This window comes from Mirounga angustirostris, unplaced genomic scaffold (assembly GCF_029215605.1).
Source record: "Mirounga angustirostris isolate CCGP_5_RB_7025 unplaced genomic scaffold, mMirAng1.0.hap1 SCAF_2, whole genome shotgun sequence".
Taxonomy (NCBI): Eukaryota; Metazoa; Chordata; class Mammalia; order Carnivora; family Phocidae; genus Mirounga; species Mirounga angustirostris.
This window is the reverse complement of record NW_026991710.1, coordinates 99,648,621-99,665,182: the sequence shown is the minus strand read 5'-3', so window position 1 is coordinate 99,665,182 and position 16,562 is coordinate 99,648,621. Positions and strand designations below refer to the sequence as shown.

The 16,562-nt window shown below is 40.2% G+C and overlaps 1 protein-coding gene across 5 annotated transcripts in view; it reads left to right on the top strand.

Moving 5' to 3' along the window:
* The first annotated feature begins 244 nt into the window (after window positions 1-244).
* PRDM5 (PR/SET domain 5) overlaps window positions 245-16,562 on the top strand; it is a 203,333-nt gene continuing 187,015 nt past the window's right edge. For all 5 annotated transcript variants that reach the window (XR_010409521.1, XM_045880502.3, XM_045880501.3 and 2 more), the window contains exon 1: window positions 245-752. Coding sequence is in view for 4 of the 5 variants with exons in the window: in XM_045880502.3 (XP_045736458.1) it covers window positions 660-752 (93 nt within the window). In the remaining variant the exon portion in view is untranslated. The remainder of the gene's footprint in view (window positions 753-16,562) is intronic.

Genomic DNA, 16,562 nt, shown 5'->3' with positions numbered 1-16,562 from the left:
AGAAGCACCCAAAGTTCCTAGTCCTTAGGGTTGGCTTTCAGTAGCCGGGCAATAAGCATACTTTCAGAGTCTGGAATTCCATAAAATTATTTGGGAGGATACCTCCAGCTGTGTCATGGCCCATTTCGTTTTGCATCTGAAAACAGTAAAATTCCCCGATTAGGAGTACTACTAGCTCAGCGGGGCAAAACCCAGAGCTGGACAAGGGCAGGTCCGTACGCTGCAGCGCCCTGCGCGGCGGGTAGCAGACGGGTCCTCTCCTCTCGCCGGGCTCCGGGCTTGAGGCCCCGAGGTCAGCTCTGCTCCCGGCACCGCGCCCGGCGCGGGTCCGAGCCGCCAACTTCGGGCCAATCAGCGCGCGGCGTCTCTGAGACCGCAGCGCCCCGGCCCGCGCCCCCCGCGCCCCCCGCGCCCCCGCGGCAGCAATGGCAGCAGCGGCCGCGGCGGCTCCGGGCTGAGCCAGACCCGGGACTAGGAGGGGCTGAGCCGCGGGGGATCCTGGAATCGGCGGGGGAGGTGGGGATTCTGGGAGGAAAACTCCATTTCCTCCTTCCCCGCCGGCCTCTCCCCGCCACCCCAGCACCCCAAATTTCGATGTGTCGCCGCCCGGGCGCAGAGCGCTGGTGCTGAGCGAGGCGGCGGCGGCCGCGGCCGGGAAAATGCTGGGCATGTACGTGCCGGACAGGTTCTCCCTGAAGTCCTCCCGGGTTCAGGACGGGATGGGGCTCTACACGGCCCGCAGAGTGAGAAAGGTGGGTGACCCGAGGGCAGCCTGCGCGCCCCTGCTCCTGCCGCGCTCCGTGCGCCTCCCGGGGTCGCCCCTCCACCGGGGCCGGGGGCTCCGCGGGCGTCGCTGCCGTCGCCCTTGGCCGGGGTCGGCCGGAGTCCGGCGGGCAGGCGGGGCTGGCGGGGCGGCCTTCGCCTGCCCGCGCCTCCCGAGCCGGCTGCGCCACGTAGGTGCCCGCGGGGCGCCCTCCGCTGCCGGCCGGCCCAGGGGCGGGACTGCCGCCGGCCACCCTGCGGCGAGAGGTCTTTCCTTTCCTCCGCAGGAAGTGAGTCCGGCTGGAGCCTCCCTCTTCCTCGGTTCAGGGAGTGAGCTGCGTCCCTGCGTTGGCGGAGCGCGCGTGGGCGGGTGTCTTCATAGGCGCGCACGCAGCCCCGCCGCCGCTTTTCTTCCTTTAGGATGAGGAAATGTGGCCAGAAGCGCCTCGCTCTCCCTATAGGGATTGGGAGGCGGCGCGCAGAGCGCACTTCAACACAGGCCTTAGAATCTCATTCAGACATGCAGAACTTCCTTCCCTCCCTCCAACATGTGTTTTGTGGATCCTGGGAGGTGCCAACTGGATAATCTTAGAATCTCTGATCTTTTTTCGCTGCTTTAGGATTTTCTCTGACTAGAGCTCTCCTTCCAGAAATTTAGAGGCAAGTGAGCAAGGCAGGCACATTGCACTGTACATACGGGAACGGCTTGGAAATGTTGGATGTTGAAAGCAAAGGCCTAGGAGGAGAGATAACTGGAAAATTCCAGACCTTTGGAGTTGATGAGACCTGTGTTATGGCCCTGTCACAGGATGTGTAAAATCTGGAACCACGAAGGCAGTGGTGAAGTGCTCAGGGTAATGAGAGCTACCGTTTATTGAGCAGATACTTTGGGCCAAGGCCAGTACTTGGAACTTGACCTACATTAGTAATGTCACCAGCACAACTCCCTTGAGAACAGTAATCCTCATGTAAGAGGTGAAAAAACAAGTACTGCAAGGTTAAATTTCCTGCTGACTTAATAAGTTAGGCTTCAAATCCATGGCTTCTGGGTCCAAAGCTCATGTTCTTTTCAGATCTGTCCCTGCCAGGTACCCCCCTCCGGTCCTCCTTCCCCTGTGCTTTCCCCTCAACAGAGATTTTGAAAAATAGAGGTTTGGGTAAGAGCAGGCTTGTTTCGGAAAGGTATGCTAGCAACAGGTTCACGGAATGCACCCAGAGACACTAGGATGCCTTTCACATGGGTATGAATCTCCCTCCACCCCCTCACCCGAAGAGCAGGAGGAGAACGGTGGACAGGTGCTTCAGGGCTTCCTTGACAGCATGACCTATAAGTATTTCCTAGGATAAGACTGGAAGAAGCAAACCCCATATTTACTCTTTCAAATGGGAGTTTGGAAGAATGCTCAAAGGAGAAAACCAGGAGTAAACCCTTTATCTGAATTCGAGATGAATTGAATAGATGTTTTTGCCAAATAGGTAAATGTCAAAGTCAACATTCTTTCAAAGCAGAAGTTGAAATTCTACTTTTAATCTTTTCTCACAGGATGTGAAAATTCCCAAATGGTTTTTCTTGAAAGTCTCAGGTTTAAGTGTAATCACTTAAAAATTAAACACAGTTCTTAAACACAGTTCTTATTTTGTTATTAATAGTTATATAAATATTAGAATTATTTCATAATCCCTAGTTTTTGTCTTATATTACTATTTAGGTTTTTAGAAACAGCTGGCCAATGTACATTCTTTTGATACTTTTATAAGTTCCAACTTATTTTTCCACGTACTTGATTATTTGGAAGTTTTTTATTATTTTTGGATATAGAATGAACTGCTTCCAAAATCACCATATATTTTTCTATTATTGCAGTACTAAATAGACACTTATCTTTTCCTGGCTTTTGTAATTTCAACATGTAAAACACATAGAGATTTTCATCCAGATCACATCTAGAATGCTAATCTGTATTTCAGGTGAATATGCAGATATTTGCATTGAATTCAAATGACACACTATTAGTGACATAATTTAGTTATGATCACAAGATACTCAGTTATAAGGTCATTGATCATGGACAGGTTCATTGATGCCAGAAATGATCCGGAGTTAGGCTTCAGCTCCTTTGCCTTCCAAAGGCCGAGGACCACACTGAAGCTGAATAGCAGATTTTAACTGAGTGGTAAGGATGAAGCTAAATGTCCATGAATCCCTTACTGTTTGCATGTAGTTTCTCAATTCTTAAATATTTTCCAAGTTACCTTTAATAGGCCTACTGACCTTAAATCAAGGATCAAGGGGTCTGAGAAGACAGTATTTCAGCAACTAAAGACCTTAATTTAAAGCTTTCATGTTCTCTATTCTAAATAAATTTTTTATTATATCACGTTATATATATATATATATATATATGTTGGAAGTTACGAATTTTTGTCACACTTTTATAACACATATTCTCATATAACATGTATGTTTTAAAAACATAATTGCCATGCAAGCCATCTATTGATTTCAAATTAAGAGAATCTAATCCAGACTGGTACTGAAGTTGGGGGATCTTTCTAGATACTCCACTCCCACTATATTGATCATGTCCATTTGAGAATCACCTAATGCCCTGGCTCCACCTTAGCCCTACTAGGTTTTTCCTTGGCGGTTATCTTTTTTTTTTTTTTTTTTTGCAGGCCTGCTGCCTCTTTCTTTCTCTCTCTCTTTTTTTTTTTTGTAGAAAGTCTGCAAAATGATAATAAAGTGAAAAGGAAAGGACCTTCTTTCCTTTTCTTGCCATTATGGAAATTAGAGGTTAGATGAGGAGAAAGTCCTTTGGTAGCTATTTCTGTGTAAGCCATGAATTGTCCTTGGAGAAAGAATGGATTAAGACTGTTGGAAGGTCCTTGAGTAGAAAAAGGACGCCTGAGTTTCTTCATGGTTATACACATTGCGATTTGGTAATGATGAGGATAAGGTGGACACTTTTGCTTGCCAGGTGCCAGACCCTATTCTAAGTGTCTCCTATGTGTTACCTCATGAGCACAGTTTTAATGCTTCAATAAAGATGTGGAATTTTAGATTATAAAGTACTATGCAGATTAAAATTAATATTATTACTCAAAGGTAATACATTAAATATACATACAAAAAAAAGTTAAGCAAACAAATCTCTTACTACATTACATTTTTTATATCATGACCATTATTCCCCTTCACAGCTAATGAGATTAATCAGTGGATGGTGGTGGTTGACATTATGCTTGGAACCCAAAATGTGGAAAGGTGAACCGCAAGGTTCTTTCAAGCTCTCAGATTTTGTGATTTTATGGAAAGGGTTAAGGCAGGAAATACAGTACTACCAGTCTTCCTTCCCTTTAGGTCTGTTGCAGGCAGTGGGTTTTTCTTCCCCTCTGGCTTTCAGGCCTTTAGCCATTCATATGTGGCAGGCGCTATGCTAGGGTCTGGGGGTACACAGGTGAGCAAGACAGACCTGGTCTTCGTCCACAAGGAGCTAGTTTTCTTGTGCGGGGAGATAGGCAGTAAACAAGTAAAAAAGTACAAATTATCATGTAGAGTATCATGATAATTTGAGCCTGTTTATCTGGATTGATTTTGCTGGGCACTATATTAGGCGATGGAATTGCTGAATTAGAGTAATTTTTAGTCTGGTCAGGGAGACAGCAAAGGAAATAGTTTCCATCCGATCTGACTGCTGCTATGATATTCACCCAAATGAGGTGGTGAAACTATGGGGTAAGAGATGCTGCAAGATTTCAGAAGAAGGAGAGACACTCCCCGCCCCATCATTACAGTAAGTGATCAGAAAATCCAGGGGAATCAAACAGGGCTTTATGGAGGAGTTGAATTTCTTGAGGGTCAGTCAAATTATTATTGTTAAAATATCTTTATCATTGAGCATTTTAACTTCACACATCTGTTGGTGTGACACCTCAGGTATTGCCTGGGTGACACAGACTAAGTGGTGGACCTGTGATACCAATTTCTGTGAGTCTGATCAGATTTTGTGCTCTTAATCCATTCGCATGGAGTTGAACAGTTTGTAGGTAGAATTGTTGGGAATAAAATGGAAGCAGTCCTTTAAGGGCTAGTAGCCCTTGTGACAGACCATATTGCAGACGAAGGGAGTCGTTTAAACATTTCCACTGAAGCACCACCTTGGAGACTGTGGCAGCCTGAAAGGGTCACACAACAATTTGAAGTCTGGATTTTCTGTTTACTATGTACTTGTGTGCCTTCTCTCATTTTATTGTACGACGGTCTTCGAAGGTTTATTATTATCCCCATTTTACAGATTACATACTTGATGGATCATTACTTTTTGTCAAAATTTTTGTGGTTGTCCTTATGCTGACCTTTTAAAAGTTTTTTTCCTTTCCAGTTCATTCTTCACTAGCAGGCTAAAGCCTTACCTGATCAGATATGTAGTTATTTTCCTTTATATCTAGAAGCCCTTTAACTTGCATAAGCTGAGCTGGGTTTGTAATTTTTAAAAAGAACCAAAGATTAACAGGAAAGCTGAAAAAAAGCTGAAAAGGAAGTAACTAAATATAAATGAAATAAAATTATGTCTCTCCCAGATTTCTGGTCCCCCAGTTCCAGAAGAAGCAGTGAAGAGCATCGCTGAGGCCTATTTCTACACCACCTGCAGTGAATTGACCCCACTGGGGTAGCTCTGTTCCTGGCTCCTTTCCCTCTCAACCTTGTGCTTTTTTGCGCAAGTGGCTCCTAAATAGCATCCTGTGCCCATGAACCCTAGGGCAGTGTCCCACTCTACTTTGCCTTTCTCATGGACAAACATAGGTTCCTAGTTCAAACTGTCAGATATCCTGGGATTTTATACACAGCTACTTTTCAGGGCAAAATTTATTAACAATGCTGGGATATGAGTTTCCAGTTACTACTGTGACAAATTATCACATTTTGTGGCTTAAAGCAATAAAAGTTTATTACCTTATGGTTCTGGAGAATATAAATCCAAAATTAGTGGGCAGAGCTGATTCCTTCTGGAGGCTCTAGAGTCTACCTCCTTGTCTTTTGCAGTTTTCTAGAGGCTGCCCACATTCCTGTGCTCATTCCTTTACCCCATATCATTCTGACCTCTGCTTTTGTGGTCACATTTCCTTCTCTGACTCTGACGCTTCTGGCTTCTCTTATAAGGACCCTAGTGGTTAGATTGGCCCAACCCGGATAATGCAGGGTAATCTCCCCATCCCAAGATCCCTAACGTAATTACATCTGCACAGTCTCTTTTTATCAGGTAAGGTAACGTACAGATTCTGGGGGTGAGGATGTAAACATTTTTGGTGGGCCATTATTATCCTACCTGGGCTCCAAAGTATAATTGTTCCTTGCCTAGATTATGTGGAACATTGTACGATGACTAACGGGTGGGTCCTTCCCCACATACTGGTCCTGATAAAAAGTACCCATTGCAAATCTACCACGTTGATGAATATTCTGCCTCATTTTCAGTATTGATTCTGGAGATCTTCAGAGTTGTCATTCATGCCAGAAAACCAGGATGAGTGGTTCCCTTATAATGAGGAGGAAAAAGTATGTTCTTAGAAGTAGAAAAAGAACTTCAGAAGTAATTGAATGTACCCATTCTTATTTTACAAATAATGACACTGGAGCCCAGAGAAGCTTTGCCGGAGGCTTGCAGCTAACAACTGTGCCTTCCATAATACCAGCTCCCTCTCTTCCAAATCAAGGCAAACACCTTGGTTTTCTTTGAGCGACTTGAGTAAAGATATAGTGTGGTCAAATCCCAAGTGAAGAATACCGGAAATAAAGGTTCACATCTGAGTTTATGAAAAGAAAATAAACGGGGAAAAAAAAAAAAAAAGCAAGTTGTATAGGGCTAGAAAAACATATGGGAAAGAGGTACCCTGAAAAGAAAAGTAAGTAAAAGCATAGAGGAAAAATCACCATGCATAAATGTTAATATAAGGAGACTGAATTTTGTGGAATCAAGTGTTTTGTTGATCAGCTTGGAAGGTGAATCTAGTGAAGAAACAATGGATCTTTATGCTAGGGCTAAAATTCTGCCAGTGAATGTTTGCTTAGATTTCCTGGTGGCTGATGATAACTAATTTGGAAGATAATCAGAGGAAAAATCATCACCACTGATACCTGCCATATGTGCTATCTCTTTTTTATGTTTACACATTTACACTCTAGGATAGTGACTCAGTGCAGCTTTGTATTTCCTGGTGTTATTACAGATTTTAAAATGTATAACTAATCCACTTAAACTGACGTTTTCTCAGAAACTTCATATTTTGTTTTGTTGTGTGTGATAATAACAGCGACAGTTAATTTTTTCAACAAATATTTATTGAGCATCTGAAGTTGTTAGGCACTGGGCCAGTTGCTAGTGACAGAAGGGTGAATGACTGAGACCACAGTCACTGAATGCATCCCACAGTTCATATGCAAGTCCTACAACAAGCCTACAAGGTGGCCATTATTATCCTTGTTTTATAAATGAGGGAACTGATTTTGAGGAAGGTTATATCAGTAATAAGTGGATTAATCAGAATTTGATCTCAGATCATTCCATATATCCTTCTCACTGAAAAAATTTTTTTTTCTCTATACTTATAAAGTGTGTCCATGCTCATATAACACAATACGGACACACATCCACTCACACACTTAAAGAGTTATTTTACAAAAATGAGAAAAGAGTAAACTCCTTTCATCATCGAGCATTTCTCATTCAACAGTATCTTATGGGAATTGCTTCAAGTCATCTATTTTGGCTGTAATTTGTTATTTTTAATGACTAAATATATTTTATGCTGTCAGTGTGCCACAATTTCCATTTATTCAGATCGTGTTTTACACGGTTATTCAAGATTTATCTTCATGACCAAAATCTGTACTGGGCATTATGAATACAGTAGTGAACGAAATAGAAATTTTGGCTCTTGTGGAGTTTGCATTCCAGTGAGAAGAGACAGAAACTAAACAATGAACATATTAGATAAATTTTATACTACGTTACAATGTGATAAGTGGTACAGAAAAAAGAAAAAGTAGAGCCAGGTATGGATGACTCGGCAGAGTGCATGGATGTGGGTGTGGGGTTGTTATTATAAATAGGTGGTCCAGTGAGGCCTCACTAAGCAAGGGAGGTTTGGGCAGGGACTTACAAGATGGGAGGAAAGTAGACTTCTAGGGAAAGAGCATTCTAGGCAGCAGCTAGAGCGAAGGCCCTAAGATGGGAGTTTGCTTCTTGTGTCCCAGGCCAAGAAGGCCAATGAGGCTGGAAGGGAGTAAGCAGAGGCCGAGTACGAGGGGAGGAGGTCAGAGAATTAGTGAAGGGAAGTGTACTAAGAGCCACATTTCTTTCTTTCAAGCCAATGTAAAGATGTCAACTTTTCTTTGAGTGAAAACAGGGAGCTGCTGCTGGGTTTCGGGCAGAGGAGTGACATGATCTGACTTGAGTTTATCAAGGGTCCCTCTGACCACTGTGTTGAGAATAGTCAGCCACAGGGCAAGTGTGTAACCTGGATGACTTGTTAGGATTCTGTTGCAGTGATCGGGCTGAGAGATGGTGGTGCTTAGACCAAGGTGGTGGCAGTGCTGGGGGTGTAGTTTGAAGATAGCAGTGACAGAATATGCTGATGAGTAAGGGGGAGAGAAAGGGAAGGATCGAAGATGAGTCCAAGGATTTTAACCTGAAGAAGTTGGAGGGGTTGGATTGTTCGTCAACACCTGAGATTGGGCTAGATTATAGGTGGACCAGGCTTGAAGGGGGAGGATCAGGAATCAGATGAAGACAAATTGATTTTGAGGTTTCTGTTTGACAACAGGGAGAGATGTCAAAGAGGAGGTGAGATACAATTGTTAAACTTGCAAATCCTCCTTCCCATCCTTTATGCCATTATTTGCATCTATTTTATTTTATGTTATAAACCTATAAACCTATATGCTATAAACCTTTTTACTCTATTCCCTTTAGATCATCAGTTGACTTTTAGAGCAATTAAAAATAAGATGAATTGTCTTCTTTCTTTCTTTCTTTCTTTCTTTCTTTCTTTCTTTCTTTCTTTCTTTCTTTCTTTCTTGACATTTCTGGAGCTCTTAACTACTTTGTTTTGAACTAAGTTTCTGTCTGGCATCACACTCTTTATACCGGAACCATATTCTTTGAACATTTCTAATATCAAAGGTTGCTGGCAATGAATTTTCTCAGCTTTTGTTTGTCTGAAAAAGTACTTTCCTATGTTCTCGAGGTTGACAGTTTATTTTTTTTTTTGCATTGCACTATAGATGTTGCTTATTTGTTTTTTGGTTTTTTTTTTTTTTTTTTTTTTGGCTTACATAGTTTCTGACAAGAAGGCTGCTATAAGTCTTACTTTCCGTACATAATGTCTTTTTTCCCCTCTACTTAAAAGATTTTGCTACTTTTCTTTGGATTTTAGAAGTTTAAATATGATGTGTCTATGATTTAAAAAACTCCCTTCTTTAATATGTGGTTTGATGTCTTTTATCATCTTGTAGTTTATTGGCTTTTTGTATGATTAGGGTAGGAGTGATGCTTTTTTTAAATTCTTGGTGGATATTTAACTTAAAAAGTTTTAAAATTAATGGCATTTATTTTTTTTAAAGATTTATTTATTTGAGAGAGAGAGAGAGAGAGCATGAGCTGGAGGGGCAGAGGGAGAGGGAGAGAGAATCTTAAACAGACTCCGCACTGAACATGGAGATTGACATGCGGCTCGATCCCACCATCCTGAGATCATGACCTGAGTCGAAACCAAGAGTTGGAGGTTTAACCAACTGCGCCACCCAGGTGCCCCTAAAATTAATGGCATTTGAAAAAATATTCTTACTTTTATTTTTATTTTGTTTTATTTCAAGTTTTTATTTAAATTCTAGTTAGCTAATGTATGGTAAAATTGGTTTCGGGTGTAGAATTTAGTAATTCATCATTTACATGTAACACCCAGTGCTCAACACAACAAATGCCCTCCTTAACGCCCGTCACCCATTTAGCCTCTCTCCCTGCCCACTTCCCTCCATCAACCCTCAGTTTGTTCTCCATAGTTAAGAGTCTCTTATGGTTTGCTTCCCTCTCCCTCTCTCTTTTTTTCCCCCTTCCCCTATGTTCATCTGTTTTATTTCTTAAATTCCACATATAAGTGACATCATATGGTGTTTGTCTTTCTCTGACTGACTTATTTCTCTTAGCATAATACCTTATACTTCCATCCACGTCATTGCAAATAGCAAGATTTCATTCTTTTTGATGATGAGTAATATTCTGTTGTGTGTATATATTTATACATATATATGTGTATATATACATATATATACACCACATCTTTATCTATTCATTAGTAGATGGAAATTTGGGCTCTTTCCATAGTTTGGCTATTGTTAATAAGGGTGCTGTAAATATTGGGATGCGTGTGCCCCTTTGAATGTAGAAAACCCAAAAGACTCTGCTTATTATTTTTATTACTTAATAAATCTGTCCAGTTTTGAAAGAGAGGTTTTAAAATCTCTCACTTTTAGTTCTTCATGCATATATAATACACATATGTATTATATATATAACACATATATATATTTTTTGGTGAAAAGTTGGCTAATTTTTTAATTATTTTGATAAAATATACATAGCCTAAAACTGGCCATTTTAACCATTTTCTGTTGGAATATAACTAACATACAATGTTATCTTAGTTTTAGGTATACAACAGATTGATTCAACAACTCTGTACATTACTCAGTACTCACCACAATAAGTGTAGTCACTATCAGTCACCATATAACATTATTACAATATTATTGACTGTATTCCCCATGCTGTCTTTTTTATCTTCATGACTTATTTTATAACTGAAAGTTTGGACATATTTAGTATGGTTATACTTCTGTTTTCTCACTCTTACATCTTCTTCATAAATATGTTTTTTATTACTATATAATGTTCTGCCTTATTCTGTTTAGTGCATTCAGCAATTAACTTAATTCTTGTCTGATATTGACGCTATTGCCTTTCTTTGTATCTCTGTGTCTACTCATTTAAATTCACTTTTTATCATTTTCTTTTATATTTTATAATCATATAGCTAGATTATATTTCATAATGCAGTATTACAATCTCTTATTTAATAAGAGAATTTAACTCCTTCGTATTTAGCGTAATGGCTGCAATAGCTAATTTCATTCTCGTCATCTTTCTTTATGCTTATTACTTATCTTATATCATAACTTATTTTTAAATTTTTCTTATTTTGCTGTCTGTTCAAGTCACTGTTCATTCTTTTCTCCCCTCTGATTACTTTGTTAGTTCTACTCTTTTTCTTTAGTGAGTTGCTTACTCTTTCCCTCTTTCACAGTCAGATGGATATGATTTTTTTATCTGATAGCTAGAGCTCACCTATTTTTCCCACAAAAACACACAGTTTCTTCTATAAGATGTTTCATTTCCCTCTTCCCTCTTCTCCTTCCCTTCCCTGCTGCCACCCCATGCTGTGCAACTTTGGGGTGCTTTTGCCTTCCTGCTGTCCTTCCCCAGCAATCCTTAAGTTCCCATGAAATGGTGTGTTACTTAATAGAATTTCTTTTAAAAGTATATCTTTGTTGTTTCAAGAGTTGTTAGTTGCCCTATATAGTCTACACACCCTGTTAATTGTCATTAATTTTGTGTGTATGTACGCCAGCTATTCATTTTCTTTTGCCATCTTCTTTCCTTTGTTCTGGTTCATTTGTTTAGTTAGAGACTTTTTGTGATTCTTTTTCTCACCATCATGTGGATAATATTCTCTCTGAATCTGGGTATATCATCAAGTAGCTCTCCTTCCACCTGACTGTAAAGGACTTCCTGGCTGGGTAAGTGATTTTCAGGTTAGTCTATTTCTCTTTCAGCTCATTCTCTAAAAATATTTAGTTGGGAAATCATGGTGTCCCCCCCCCAAAAAAAAAGTGTGTGTGTGTGTGTGTATTTGAGTACTCTACTTGAATCTCTTTAAATTCTTATGCAGTTGAGGTATTCCTTTTAATTAGAGTATTCTGTCTCCTGCAGAAGTTCCATTTTACAGAGTGTGGTTCTCATTTTTCTTCCTGATCTTTCTCTCTCAGGCAGCAGGGCCCCTTTGTATAGGCCGTCTGCCTTGGTTGTTTTAGCGAAGCCCAAGACCAGGTGTTAGAAAACCCTCTGTGGTGTCAGTCCTTCCTTATAGGCAGAGTGGTCCGTATCGCCATGAGCCTGCACTGGCAGAGAGGCAGTCAATTCCCTGTTCCTCAGCTGTCTCATCTCCTTGTACTTTCCTGGACTGCAAGCATGGAAAAGACTGTGGGCTGTGGCCCCCTCCCCCATCTCTGACTTTCAGAATTTTCTCTGCATTCCTTAGTTTCCAGTCCTCAGTGATGGCTCTTCTGCTAGTTTCCAGTTTATTACTGAGTCCACTGGAGAAAATGCCTCAAGCCAGTTCTTTGCCACAACCTAAGGCTGCACTTATGTTTGGTTGGCCGTACACGCTAGTAGCAGCTGTTTTGCTCACGAGAAGCAAGTAGCTTAGGGTTGGAGTTACCAGGATAGTGCTCTGTGCAGGTCACCATGTACCCAGAATCTCTTCTTCCTTACAATTCTGCATTTCCCATTTCAGGTTTATTTTATAAGGGACTCATTTCATAAAGAATGATTCTGTTATGTCTTGGGCACTAGTGCATTTCTTTTCCTTGACATTTGCTCTATCAGCTGAGTGTGATAGAGACAACTACAGTAATCTAAACCTTGGGGATTAGGTTCTCCCTATAACAAGAAGTTGGCATGTAGGCATCTACTGCTATCAGTTCAGTGGCTTAAGATTTTGGGGTGGTTGTCTTTGCATTCTCTTGGCCTCCAGATGGCTGCTTTAGCTCCAGCTATCATGCTTTTATTCCGGGTGGGAAGAAAGAGGTAGTAACCAAGGCCTTAGGGTATACTTGCCAGCTGACTTAGGCCTCCTGTTAAGAGACTTTGTGGTAGGTTCATATAATGATTTCTGCTTGCATGTTGTTAGCTCTCTTCCCTATTTAAGTGGGAAGCTGGTAAATGTAGTTCTTCTACCTACATACATTAGTGCCCTCAACAAGTTCAGCATTCTAGTACTAAGGAGTATGGATATAGCGAGCCGATTTGTCTCTGCCCCTACAGTCATAGTAGGGAAGAAAGATTGGATATTTTTCATACTGAACTTCTTAGAAACGCACTTTGTTGAAGGCCTAATTGTACTGGAGAGCAGCACATGCATAGTAGTTTAACATTGAAATTTAATTATGTTCTAAGTGGGACCCTAGACTCCTTCTGTGAAAAATTATCATTATTTCACATATCAATAATTCAACTGCAGACTGATTCACTTTAATATAATTTATTTCATTTATATGTATATATTTTTTTATTTGCTCAGCCAGCTCAAAGTAAATTACAGATATTATGACAATTTTTTCCCTCAATATTTCTGTATGAGGACATTCTCCTAAATAGCCATAATATCATTTTCACATCCAACAAAAGTAACAGTAATTTCCTAACGTCTTCTAATTCCAGCCCATATTCAAATTACTCCAATTGCCTCCAAAATGTTTTTATAGCTGTTTGGCTTTTGAACCAGGGTCAAATCAGGGACCACCTATTACATTTGGTTATGTCTGTCAAATCTCTTAACTGTCTTCCTTTTTCTGTTCCTCTTTTTAATAACAGTGACTTTCTGAGATCAGGCTAATTGTAGAGTATCTCACAATCTGGCTTTATCTGATTGTTTTCCCAGGGCTTTATTTAATGTGTTTTTCTATCTTCTGTATTTCTTCAAATCTGGAAGTTAGGTATAGATTATTTTACTATTTTTCTTAATGCAATGACATTGTATATTAAACACTTCTCCCTACCCTCAGGATACTTTTTACATTGCAATAAATAGTGCAGTTTTAGCAGTAGGCATCACAGGAAGCATCCACCTCCCTCTCCTATGTGTTTTATCGGTGTGCTCTCTTCCTAGGTAGCATGGATCTCCCCAGGTGCTGGGTGAGAGACAGGACAAGGGGGAAGAGGTCCGCACATGTTCGCTTGCCCTTTCACCTCTGGAGGTGCCTGGAGAGTTCAGCAAACACCCCTCTCACGTGCCTATGACCGACACTGGGGAATGAAGGGCTAGAATGGTTTACCTCAGACTGCATTATAGCAGGGGGTATATAATGTCTGGTTTTCCCACTGTTAGTAATGCCAACACTGGGGTAACATAATTTTTCTATTTAAAGGGACCTTATGCTTAAACCAGTAATCTGTGAGCTGATACTGTATGAATATCTATTTCACTATCAACCTTTTACCTAATGGTCTTAGCATCCACTGATGACCCTTGCCTGAATCAGTTACATTTTTAGGGATTTCAAAATGGTGATTTCATTCAAATAAATAGTGCTTCTTTATTTATAAATTAGCATTCCTCTGTAAAGAAGAGCCTTCCCTCTATTTGCTTTTGTCTGGTTCTCATGAACTAGGGTATTATTGAAAAGGTAGGGTAAAATATTAGTTCCTTCCCTCTAATTTTTTTTTAAAGATTTTATTTATTTACTTGAGAGAGAGAACATGGGAGTGTGAAGGGGCTGAGGGAGAAGGAGAAGCAGGCTCCCCACTGAGCTGGGAACCCAACACGGGACTCCATCCCAGGGCCCTGGGATTATGCCCAGAGCCAAAGGCAGATGCTCAACCCACAGAGCCACCCATGTACCCCTTTCCCTCTATTAATTTTAACAAATTGTTACCCTCCAATGATGGCAAATGAGGTTTAATTTTTTTTCTCTTTCTCGATCATTAAGAATTTGTTTATGTGTTAATGTGTTTCAATCAGTTACTGTTTTGTTCTCGTTGATTCTCAAATTGCTTTAATTTGGCCCGTGGAAGCTCTTTCTAATAGAATTTAAGAGCCAGAAGGAATCTTAGAAATCAAGTACTCCAAATCCCTAAGTTTTATAGGTGAGGAAACTAAAGCACAGAAGTTGGTGACATCCTAATGTGTCACAGCTAATCAATGGTGGAGCAGGGATTAGGATCCAGATCTCTCGAAGCCTCAGCTAGTGCTTTTCCCACTGTTCTAAGAGAGATATCTGCTGTAAATCTTGCTTTCAACTTCTTACTAATATTAAGCAAAATGAGAGAAAATGGCCCATGTTTGTAATCATACATTTTTTGTTTATTAAAATTTATTGTCTAGTCCGGTGGGTGTCATATTTAATAGATTCATTATTTGCTTTGTTTAGAAACAGCAAAGAAGCACCACTGTAGGCTGGGTATTGGGCCAGTCTGAGAGGGGAGTTTGCCTTGAACAGTTTGCTGTCTACAGGTTGAATTTGTCTTGCAGTCACACTTTGACCTGCAGAGTTTTGAAAATTAGGAATTCATTGCCAACATAGAAAAGTAGTGATTTCGTGTACACATTTGAGTTGTCAGCTTCTCTAAAATACTTGCCGATATCTAGCAACGTTAGGTTCCCATTGTGATATAGCAACATTCAGTTGCAGTAGAAGAGCTTAAGTGGGCCTGCCTCCCAGTCCCTTCCTAATGTGTCCTTTACATGTTCGTTGTTGGATGACAAATGTGCTGCTTTCCTGCCTGACCTTGTAAGCATTTGAGATAGTGACCCCTTGATGTGAAGAATTCTAGGAAAATTCTTGCAATGAAGGTAACATCAATAATGTAGGCACACACGAACTGCAAGAAAATAGTACAACTGACAGTTTTCCTGCTGCTAATAGGAGATCTTCAGCAGCTTAATCACAAAGAGTAAAACCAATATGTCAGGCAAAAAATTTTGAAATTTTCAAGAAGATTGTTTGAAATAGTGGTTTTCTTCCTGTCATTAGTTGTAAACTTCACCTTAGTGTTAATTATGCTAATGCATATCTATATATAATTTTTATTATAATGAATCATATGAAAAATTTTCATTTTGTAGGTTGAAAATGGTCAAATATTGGTAATTTCACATGGTTCAACTAAAAAACAGTAATTACATATACTGGGCTGTGTACCCCAAATCTTCCTTTCGCAAGTATGGTACCCAAGCAGGTTTGAAGCTCACTGAGGTAGAAGAGGCTTACTCTTAAGTTAGAATTCCCATGGGAAATGGTTAGTGAATAAAGCAGAATTTGCAATAAAATTACAATTAGAAGAAAGTGCTATTTGTGTAGTAGAAACAAGGACGAACAAGGAATTAGAGAAAGGGTGGATAGCGGGTGGTAGGATCCTTAGGGGAGAGCTTCAGAGTGAGAGTGGGTCCAGTGAGTACAAAATCTTCATCTAAAGTCACATATAAATTGTTTTAATTATCGCACTGTTTCATACCATAAGCGCTAAGGATAATTAAGAGTTGGCTATTTACATTTTTATAACCTTGCAGCTACAGAAACTCAAGTTTAGTTGATCAGATCATGCTAGTATGCTCACTGGCATACTTATAAATTTGCCTTCTCTTTGTATGTTTTTATGTCAATGTTTTTCAAACTGGACGGCAAGCCATTAATGAGTTGTGAAATTGACTTACTGGGTCAGAGTTAGTATTTTTAAAAAAGTGAAGTGAAAGTGTATAAAATATATGAGTGTGTTGTACAGAGTAAGAGTAGTATTGTTTCAAGAAATTTATATTTTAGTTTTAAATGTGTGTTTCTATGTGTACATGTGAATATGCCAAGGTGAGATGCAAAATGTATTTTTTACTGTGGGTTGAAGAAAAAAGTTGAAAGCCATATTATTCTAGTTTGGTATTTTGAGTTTATGATAGAGTGCTTGTTCACT